The sequence below is a fragment of the Felis catus genome, chromosome X (genome assembly GCF_018350175.1).
Source record: "Felis catus isolate Fca126 chromosome X, F.catus_Fca126_mat1.0, whole genome shotgun sequence".
In the NCBI taxonomy this organism is placed as follows: Eukaryota; Metazoa; Chordata; class Mammalia; order Carnivora; family Felidae; genus Felis; species Felis catus.
Window position 1 is genome coordinate 96,861,241 of NC_058386.1, and position 10,442 is coordinate 96,871,682.

Consider the following 10,442-nt stretch of genomic DNA (forward strand, 5'->3'; position numbering starts at 1 on the left):
CATACAGACGTACTTATTCATCCTACTTGATAATACTTGAGCGTTTAGCTCATAAACATTTATTTATTTAAAAAAGTTTTTTTTTTAACGTTTGCTTATTTTTGAGACAGAGAGAGACAGAGCATGAACGGGGGAGGGTCAGAGAGAGAGGGAGACGCAGAATCCGAAACAGGCTCCAGGCTCTGAGCGGTCAGCACAGAGCCTGACGCGGGGTTCGAACTCACGGACCGCGAGATCATGACCTGAGCCGCAGTCGGACGCTTAACCGACTGAGCCACCCAGGCGCCCCTTAGCTCATAAACATTTAATAAAATCATTGATATATTGGGGTTTCAAGCTACCATTTTATTTTGTGCTTGTATTGGTTCCCCCTGAGTTTCTTTTGCCTCTTCTTTCTTGATTTAAAAAGAATTGACTTAAAAGGAATCTTTAAAAATTTTTCGGTTATTTTCCATCTCCACTAGTTTGAAGATTTACATCCTGTTGTTGTTATTTTAATAATTACATCCTATTATTGCCTACATACATAATTACCTTTGATAAAAGTCTAGATGTAAGTACCTAAGTCGCTTCCGATGTGATACAAGGCCCTTAGAAAACTTGAACTCCATTTACGCTGCTTCTGACGTCTTTTCTTATCGTAAGGTCCTTGCAAGTTTCTTTTTTCAAAAACAGAATGGACGTTTGTGTGATTCCTTCTTCCATCCGTGTTCACTCATATTGCCCACGTACTTTGCCTGCTCTCCATTCCGTCCTGCGTTTCCTTCTTCTAAGATAATTTTCCCCCTGAAGTACATCCTTTAGAATCTCCATTAGGGCAGTCTACCGGTGGCAATCTCTCTTAGTTTTTCTTTGCCTAAAAATATCTTGCCATCACCCTCTCGCTGAGTATTTCCATGAAAGATGCCGCCCTCAGGGTCTCAGCTTAGGCTGGGGAGGGGTCTTTCATAAGCGTCCCGCATCCGGGCTTTGGCTTCTGATGAGCCAAAGAGCTCCAGCGTGAAGTGTCTGTAAGCCCTCAGCTACTTCGATGGGAGAACAATGTCTATTTCAACAGGGCTGCTGGAGAGGCTTAAGTGAGATAATGGATGGAAAATTCCCGACAGAGAGGAGCAAAGCAACCAAAGGTAGCTATTATTGGTTCAACCGAAAGTTTTAGTTCCTAACCATCAACTTTTCGAAAGTTTATGCTTTTGCAATTGGAAAATAAAATGCGGCCCCCCCTTAGAGCCACCAGAGCCTGAATCTTTGCCATTGGAAGTGGCCCCCGACACCCCAAAACATGCAGCCAGAGATAAGGGATGTTCAATAACCGACTGGAGCCAGCTTAGCCACCCTCCTCCCAGGTCTGCATGGAAAGACCCTCTTTTTGTTCTCAGGGCCCAACCCAGGCACCTGGCACGCAATCCATTTCTTTCTTTCTTTTTTTTTTTTATGTTTATCTATTCATTTGAGACAGGGAGAGAGGGGCAGGGAGAGAGGGCGAGAGAGAATCCCAAGCAGGCTCCACGCTGTCAGCGTGCAGCCAGATGCGGGGCTCGATCCCACGAACTGCGAGACCAAAACCAAGACTTGGGGGCTCAACCGACCAAGCCATCCGGGCACCCCCCACACAGTCCGTTTCTTTTCAGCAATCTTGTAGAGCTCTGAGGTCTAGTCTTTGTCTTTTCTGATGCCGCCAGGGCCGGCTGCAGATCACCTGACTTGGTGATGAGGCCCTTCAAATTCGGAAAAAGAATCTGCTGAGAGGCCAGGGGCAGATGTCGTGGTCCTGGGGGGCCAAAGGAAGAGTGTGAAGTTAGCCCATAAGCTACTGCTGGCCTCAGCCCTGGGTCTGCAAGGTGACCAGCCTGCCTTCTCCCCACCTCTATCACCCCATCCTACTCTATCCCGTCCCCAAGAGACAGGCCACAATCCTGAGACGGAAGGTGCTTCGCCTCCAAATCTGGATTCTATACTTTGAGGAATTCTAAATACTAAGGTTGGAAAGAAGAGAACAGAAAGGGCAGGAGTGGGGGGGGCGGGGGGTGCCTGGGTGGCTCTCAGCCGGTTAAGCATCCGACTCTTGATTTCGGCTCAGGTCACGATCCCACTTTGCCCATGTTCTCTCTCTCTCTCTCTCTCAAAATAAATAAAGAAACTTAAGAAAAAAAGAAAAAGAAAGAAAGCAGAAAGGAGCAGGTGAAGTACCTTGAGTGCTAAAGAGGAACCCAACAGTAGCTTGAAGGGACCCCACTGTTGACTCACTTCCAGCCATCACCAGTCACGAAAAAGCAACGGCAACTGCTTTGTGCGTGGGCCGTCCGCTCGTGCAACGCATGCCCCCAGCACCCTGGCCCCCGAAAAGTCCCAAGTGGGGAAAGGAGCCATGCTGTTTCAGAATAAGGGAAACGGGGCTGTTACGGGCTGAATTGTGTCCCTCCAGAGCACACGTGCGGGAGCCCTGGCCTCCGGTACCTCAGGACGTAACTGTAGGTGGAGATGGGCCCGTAAGACAGGTGACTGAGTCAGGATGAAGCTGTCAGAGTGGGTCCTAGTCCAATCTGACTGGGGTCCTTAGAAGAAGAGGACATTTGAAGGTGGGAGGAGGCACACGCAGACCCTGTGAAGAGGCAGCAAGAGTGCAGCTGTCTGCAAGCCAAGGGGAGGGACCTCAGGGGCCACCAATCCTGTGTGCACCTTGATCTGGATTCCTAGCCTCCAGACGTGTGAGGAAATAAGTGTCCCCTGTTTGAGCCACCGGCTCTGTGGCCCTCGGTTATGGCAGCCCCAGCAGTCTCATACGTGAAGCCACTGACTTCCGACCCATTCACTCCGGACAGACTCCCTTTCACGGAGTTGCTCCTTCTGAGGCCAGTGATGCCCAACCCAGCAAAGGAGGGGTCCGCTCAAGAGCTCACAGAAGGGCGACCTAGAATGCAGTCCTCGGGTTGAGAAATGGAAGAGCTCCATCACTGGCAGAGAGCTGTGGCTCCGGGGGGTCTAGGCGGGTTGCCTTGGGTGTTAGTCCTCATACTTCTTCCTCAAGTACAAAATGAAGGAGAAAGATATTAAATGGAGAAAGGTTGGAGGGGGGTGGTTTTTAACCATTACTGGACCACAGGCCCATCTAAACGTGTGCAAAGCTCTGGACTCCGAGAAATATAGCGTCTGTATTAGTTTCTTGTGGCCGCCCTAACTAATTACCACCAACTCAGGGGCTTAAAACAATTTATACTCCGATGGTTCTGGAGATCAGAAGTTCAGCATCAGTTTCTCTGGGCTCAATTCAAGGTGTGGGCAGGGCTGTGCTCTGTTCTTTGCCTCTTCCGGTTTCCGGTGGCTGCGGGCACTTTTGCCTGTGGCCACGCCACTCCAATCCCTGCATCAGTCTTCAACATCACCTTCTCCTCTTCTGTTTGCGTCAGCTCTCCCTCTTCTTCTGTCTTACAAGGACGCGAGATTGCATCGAGGGCCCACTCAGATACTCCTGGAGCATCTCCTGCCGGCGAGATCCTTAATCTAACCACATCTGCAAAGACTCTTACTTTATACGAGGTTAACATCTGCAGGGTCCGGGGATTGGGACTTGGTATATTTGGGTGGCCATTATTCAGCTTCCTACAGAGTCCAAAATCTTTGCATCCAATTTCAGGCAGACCGTGGACCCCAGGTAGGAGCGTCCGCTCTGGAGCTGCATTTCACCCTAGATATGCTACAAACAGATACGTTGGAGGCAGGTCCATTTACTAATTCACCATCCTCCTACATCCTACAGCGACTTAACTACAGCGACTTAACAAAAATCACACCCAGCTCTTGTCCTAGTCGATCGGAATCACCCGGAAGCGGGGCCCGGGAATCTGCATTTCTAACCAGCTCCCTCCTCCCCCCCCCCCCAAATGATTCTCTTGCAGCCAGACTTGCACCCATACCTTAGTGAGTACTGGTTAAGGGCCCGGATGCCCGAGTGCCTTCCTTGTGACATGGACACCCTACCACCTCCCTCACAGTAAAAGAATTGTGTAAGTCTATTTGCACAGAGCAAGCGCTGATGCTTTTTTTTTTTTTCTCCCTTCCCCCTATACAAAGGTGAGCCGCTTTTATTGTGTGTTTGATTTCGATCCCATTCGGTGTTTCATGCGCCGGCCCCAAGGCGCGGAGTTGAGCCAAGAGCGAAAAGAGGGAGAAGCGGGCAAGAGTCGCAAACGCTTCCAGTCCAGGCTCCGAAGCGGCCTTGGACGCCCGCCGGCCCTTCTGCCCACCTCACCCCGCCCCCCTCGGGCGCACATTTGCATCCGGCTCGAGACCGCGCGGGGACCCGCCCCCGCGCCCCGCTGATTGGCCGCGCCGGCTCTCTCGTCACGCTCTTTTGTCTCCGTGGGCCGAAGATAAAAGCAGCGGCGGCTGCCGTGGGAACCGTGCTGTCTGGACTCAGCTACCCCTCGCTGGTGGCGGGGGGCGCCGTGCGGAGCAGCTCCGCGGGCAGCTCCGGGTCGCTTAAGCGGCCGGGGACGTGCCCGTCCTCTTCCCTCGCAGGGCCGCGGAGACCGGAAGGCGGCATCCGCAGCTGGCAAGGCCCGAGGGTCCGCAGCCCACCGAGCCGAGCACAGGTAAAGAAAGGGGGGCGCGATTGCCCGGCGGCGGAGAGAGGAGGGACACCGATCCCGGGTGGCTCCCCGCCTGGGGGAACCGGGGACGGCGAGGCGGGGGGAGGAGCACGCCCGTGGACCGGCAGCGCTGAGGGAGGAGGTGGGGTTGCGCTGGATGCCGCCTAATGGGTAGGATTTGCCTGGATTGAGCGGCGGGGCCTTTTCGGGGAGGGGAGACGAAGGGTCGGGGTGGGGGGAGGGAAGGATGGCAAGCTGTCTGCCTTGAACCCCCCTTGCATCCCTTCATCTCTTCTGGAGAGGGCTGTGTGGGTGTGCGTGCTCACCTCCTATTCCCTATCTCCGTGGCAGGCCATCAAAGCCGAATCCGAACTTGAATTCTGTGCGGCTGATTGCAGAGCTGGTAGGCCGACCACTTCCCGGGGGAAATGTAATGCGGCGGGGGTCGCTTTGGCTTGTGCTCAGAAGGTGGGAGAGGGAATTTTCCGCCTACCCACAGCGGAGGCGGCGGGGGTGGAGGGGGGAGGAGGGAGCGGGATGAGCGAGGAGGCTGCTCCTGACCCTTCCCTTCCCTGCCCTCCGCCGCGGCGGCGCAATCTTGGCGCCCGGAGGTCTCGGATCGGCGACCCCCCGGTGGACAAAGATCGGCTGTTAGCCTGGAGACGAGCTTTCTCGCGGAGGCCACCGGTTGCAGAAGCTGGAAGTGAAATAAAGGCGCGCGCGCGCGCCCGTTCCTGCGCTCCTGTAAGAATCTGAGACATAACAGGGGCGGGGGTGGGGCGGGGGGACTTTCAGAAGGGGGTGTGGTTGGGACCTGAGACCAAGAGGTTAACGAGATCTTATGGATTCCGCCAAATCTGTGACCACTGTGCTCTATCTTGAGAGGCCAATATCAGCTTCCGTACACACGATTACACTTAGAATTAGAAGCAACAGTTGCCCTCCCTCCTGGACGACTGGCTGGATGTGGCCGTAAAAAGCACCCTGCTTACACCGAGACACCGGCTGGCTCCGTGAGGTTGTAATCGCCAGTCTCCCAGATATTTTTAGGGAGGTGGGCATATATAAGATGCACTGCAGGATATGCAGGAAGGGAGAGAGTAATACGACTGCAGCCAATTCCCTTATTAACTACTACCCGGTTTTTTTTCTTCTTCTTCTTCTTTACAGCCCCTACTGAGATAGGAGAGTCCCCCAGCACGCCTGCACATTAGGCTAACCCACAAAGCCTGAGCGTCTTGTTCCATTCGGACACCCCGATCGTCATCAGTCATGGCTAGCATCATTGCGCGCATGGGTAATAGCCGGCGGCAGAACGCACCCTTGCCGCCGTGGGCCCATTCTATGCTGAGGTCCCTGGGGAGAAGCCTCGGCCCTTTAATGGCCAGCGTGGCAGAGAGAAATATGAAGTTGTTCTCGGGGAGGGTGGTGCCAGCCCAGGGGGAAGAAACCTTTGAAAACTGGCTCATCCAAGTCAATGGGGCCCTGCCGGATTGGAATATGTCTGAGGAGGAGAAGCTCAAGCGCTTGCTGAAAACGCTTCGAGGCCCCGCCAGGGAGGTCATGCTTTTGCTGCAGGCGGCCAACCCCAATCTAAGTGTGGCCGATTTCTTGCGTGCCATGAAATTGGTGTTTGGAGAATCGGAAAGCAGTGTGTCGGCTCACGGTAAATTTTTTAACACCCTGCAGGCGCAAGGGGAGAAAGCCTCCCTTTATGTGATCCGTTTAGAGGTGCAGCTCCAGAATGCTATTCAGGCGGGGATCATAGCTCAGAAAGATGCAAACCAGACCCGCCTGCACCAGCTCCTTTTAGGGGCCGAGCTGAACGGGGACCTGCGCTTTAGGCTGAAGCATCTTCTCAGGATGTATGCAAATGAGCAGGAGCGCCTCCCCAGTTTCCTCGAGTTGATCAAGATGGTCAGGGAGGAAGAGGATTGGGATGACACTTTCCTTAAACAGAAACGGCCCAAAAGATCCGAGTCACTGGTGGAGAGGGCCACCAGCCTGATGGCATTTCAGGGCTCCCCGCAGATAGTGGTCGGCAGTCCCGACTGCAACGTGATAGAGATAGATGATGCCCTCGATGACTCAGATGAGGATGTGATCCTGGTGGAGTCTCAGGACCCTCCACTGTCATTCACGGCTTCTCCGCTCCCCAGACGCAGGGCCAGGCCTCGGGACCAAGTGCTAGTCATCGATTCCCCTAGCAGCTCCCGGGCTCAGTCTCCTTCCACCAGCGGGGGTTCTGGGCATAAGAATGATGGTTCTAGGCACCTGCGTAGAACCAGGAAGCGAAAACACACAATCCGCTGCTCCTACTGCGGCGAGGAGGGCCACTCAAAGGAAACCTGTGACAATGACAGCAGCCGGGCCCAGGTGTTTGAGAATCTGATCATCACCCTGCAGGAGCTGACCCATACAGAGGAGGAGGGACCCAGAGAGGCCCCTGGCCAACAAGATGACCCTTCTGAGCTGCAGTGAGCTGGTGTCCCGTAGCCTTAAATGAACCCTAACCCATATTCTGAGTCCAGCAACGGGACAACTGGGGAGGGGCGCTTCTAATTGCATGAATCCACAAAGCAGCTTTCCTTCGGGAGTGGAGTAGAGAGGGTCTTGAATACCAGCACAGTGGAGGGAGACAGCCTGACCTCTGTCCTTGCTTCCCCAGCCCCCCTGCCTAAGGGCCTGTTTGCGCACTCATTTCCTCGCTGGCTCTGTTCTCTTTGTGAAAGTGGCATCATTCATTGTTAGATCTTCAAACAGAGAAAAGTACAAGAAAGTAAAGTACAAGTTACCCCCAGCTCTCCACCCCGGCCTAACCGTCGTCATCCCTTTGATGGACGTCCTTCTAGATACTTCCCTATACCTGTGTACCCTGATAGACGTATGTATAGATAAAAATGATCACATAGAAGTGCTGTTCTATAGTCTGTATTTTTTCACCAAATGATCTATGTCGTGGGCTTCTTTCTATGTCAATAAATATTTATCAGCATCGATTTTAATGTCTCTGTTACTATTTTAGGGAGAGGTAAAGGGAAAAGGAGCAACAGAGCAGAAAGCTATACAGGGATGGGTTTGTACCCCGAGGTGGGGTTTTTATCGACCTCAATTTGCAGAGGGAAGGGAAAAGGGAAGAAGGAAGAAGAGAGGGCTGAAACTGTTCCCAAAGGTAGATGGACGGAGCCCCTTACAACGGGCCTGCCCCTCGGGTCAGACAAGCCAGGCTACGGTGCCCGCTAGTTGGATAGCAGTGGGGCGGTGCTTTCTCCTCTACTGGATTCAAAGGAGTCGGGTGCTGAGGTACTAGCCCCAAAATAGGGCTCCCAGGGGCACCATTCCTGGTCACTTTGAGGAAGAGCACTTCTTCCTCTGGGTGCATCCCTGGGATTGCTGTTGCTGCTGCTACTTGTGGACATCCCGGGTCACAACCGGGAATGTCTCCTGTGGCCTGACGCCACCCTCTCCTCACCACCCCCCCCCCCCCCAGCCTCACTCCCCGGTGAAGGAAAGGAGAGAGCAGAGCCCAGCGCCGGGAGCGTCAGGGCCTCCCCCCATCAGCCCTGAAGTGATTTGCTGGAGGACAAGGGCGCCCGAGGACGCCAAGCTAACCCCCTCCTCACCCCAAGAATTGAGACTCGCTGGGGAGGGATGAGAAGTCATCTAGCAGCCGGGCACCTGCAGGAACCCGGCCATCAGAAAGCCGAGAGGCCCCATACAGCATTTTAGTGAGTGGAGAGCACTCGCGGGGGAGGGAAAGAAGGGGCGGACCCTCCTGGAAGCTGGCTTGCCCCCCCCCATCTCCTCCTCTCATATTGGAGGGTGGTAAGCGAGGACGTGGGTGACCTCAGCCCCTGAGGGTCCCTGTGTTTTGCGTAGGTGCGTGCGTCCCTATTTCTGTGAGCAGGACGAGGCGGGGGGCGGGGGGGGGCATGATTGCATTGAGGGCTGTGTGCGGAGAGGGAAGTGAATGCGCAGATCCGAGGGCCCGGGGGAGTTGGTCGTGCATCAAGTAGGGACTTCACAGAGCTGAGAGGGTAGCGTTTGCAGCAGTGGGAGATGGTGCGTGGGGCGGGGGGCAGAGAGAAGCACAGGGGAGAGCGGGTGAGGGCGTGATGACCAGGAAGACACATGGAGCTGACAGCCACAGGAAGCCTGGCGGGAATCGCAGGTTCCAGGGGACGCTACAGAACTCTGGGCTGTGCTGTCCTAGCAGGGGCCGAGGGGAGGTTAGGGGCCCAGGGAGAGGTACTGGGGTTTTAATTAGGCTGGCGGTTGATGACAGCTCAGTGGGGATGACGAGCTCCGTAGGGACACAGGGCTGGGGGCTGAGGCCCCGAGGGAGCAGGAGAAGCCACGGCAGCCTTCCCTGGGCTGCCGTACTCAGAGCCTGCCTTGAAGTACTTCTCTTTCCAGAAAGAGCCCCTCAACCCCTCCCAGGCCTCTCCCTCCTGCCCCATCAATGACCTCACAATCTGACCCTAAAACCCTCCACTCCAACCACCCACGCTCCCCTCTCAGAAGTGGTGGTGGTGGTGAGGGTCGGAGGCTCATACTTCCGTGCTCCGCCATCACCCCTCCCCCACCCCACGCCTCACACCCCGAATTTGCCCTCAGCCTCGGGATCCTTTAGCTGACGACTGGCCAGGAGAGGGCCCCCTCCTTGCATCCCTCTGGGGCACCTCTGGGAAAGTCACCCCTATCTCTCCCAAGCCGAAGAGGACCCCCTCCCGACCCCAGGCAAGTGGCAGCTCCACTCAGACCCTGCAAAACCACTTCACAGTGTATGTAGATTTTTAACCCTTAATTCCTTGCTATGCCTCCCTAAATCACCCCTTGGGAGGTCTCTACCTAGATTAGAATATCAGTCCACCTCCGGATCGTTCCCGCCCCCCGCTGACTTCACTCTATAAACACTTGTTGAATATTTGTCCAAAGACACAGCTTGTGCTGTCGTAATTTCTTTCTGGCACCAGGCAGAATAGAAAGACGGAAAGAAAAATCCATACATTCGGCCCATTTCTCGACCCTCCTTTACACCGGAGTCAGTGTGGGGGTCCGGTGTAGACCTGTGCTTTGAAAACCTGTTCTGTGATCCGACCTGTTTCCCTCCCTTCCCCGCCCCTCCCCTCTGCCGTGTAAATTTGAGATTGTCTAAATTTTCATTTCACCCACCTGATGTAGCCTGACATTTCTTTTTGTCTGTTTCATTTCAAGAAAAGCCAAGAGATACATATTTTCCCTGATTAGAAGACATGGAAATGACACCTGGGCATTCTGATCAGCTTGATGAGGTTGGTCTCCAAAAGGCTTCACTTGAAGCTATAGGCTAATTCGCATTGATACGGATGGAGCTAGAGAGTCTAACGCTAAGTGAAATAAGCCAGAGAAAGACAAATACCATATGATTTCACTCCTATGTGAAATTGAAGAAACAAAGCAAAGGAACAAAGGGAGGGGGAAAGAGACAGAGAGTAGAGGCAAACCAAGAAACAGACTCCACTATAGGGAACAAACTGATGGTTACCAGAGGGGCGGGGGACAGCGGGGGTGGGGGAGGGGAGGAATAGGTGACGGGCATTAAGAATGCACTTGTCCCGATGAGCACCCGGTGACGCATGGACGTGTGGAATCACTCACTATATTGTAAACCTGAAACTAATGTTACGCCGTGTGCTAACTCACCGGAATTTAAAGGAAAACTTAAAAACAAAAAAGAAAGCTAGAGGCTAATTTTCTTCCTTTCTGCCTTTATTCTCATCGGTCGCTAAGAGATGAAAATTGCTCTTTTTGTCTTGTCAGAAGAAACCGGCCTCTGAGTGCCCTTTTGTGTTAGATCTCCCTCCTTCTTGG

At 54.0% G+C, this 10,442-nt stretch overlaps 1 protein-coding gene across 1 annotated transcript; it reads left to right on the forward strand.

The window, feature by feature from the left end:
• Positions 1-4,340: 4,340 nt before the first annotated feature.
• Positions 4,341-7,588, forward strand: ZCCHC12 (zinc finger CCHC-type containing 12). The gene is made up of 4 exons (XM_004000859.5): positions 4,341-4,592; positions 4,941-4,992; positions 5,201-5,333; positions 5,760-7,588. The coding sequence occupies exon 4, from the start codon at positions 5,862-5,864 to the stop codon at positions 7,068-7,070; it is 1,209 nt and encodes a 402-aa protein (XP_004000908.1). The 5' UTR covers positions 4,341-4,592; positions 4,941-4,992; positions 5,201-5,333; positions 5,760-5,861; the 3' UTR covers positions 7,071-7,588.
• The last annotated feature ends 2,854 nt before the right edge of the window (positions 7,589-10,442 follow it).

What these genes read in the sequence shown, in the direction of transcription:
- ZCCHC12 (XM_004000859.5), top strand. Translation starts at nt 5,862, where the DNA reads ATGGCTAGCATCATTGCGCGCATGGGTAATAGCCGGCGGCAGAACGCA.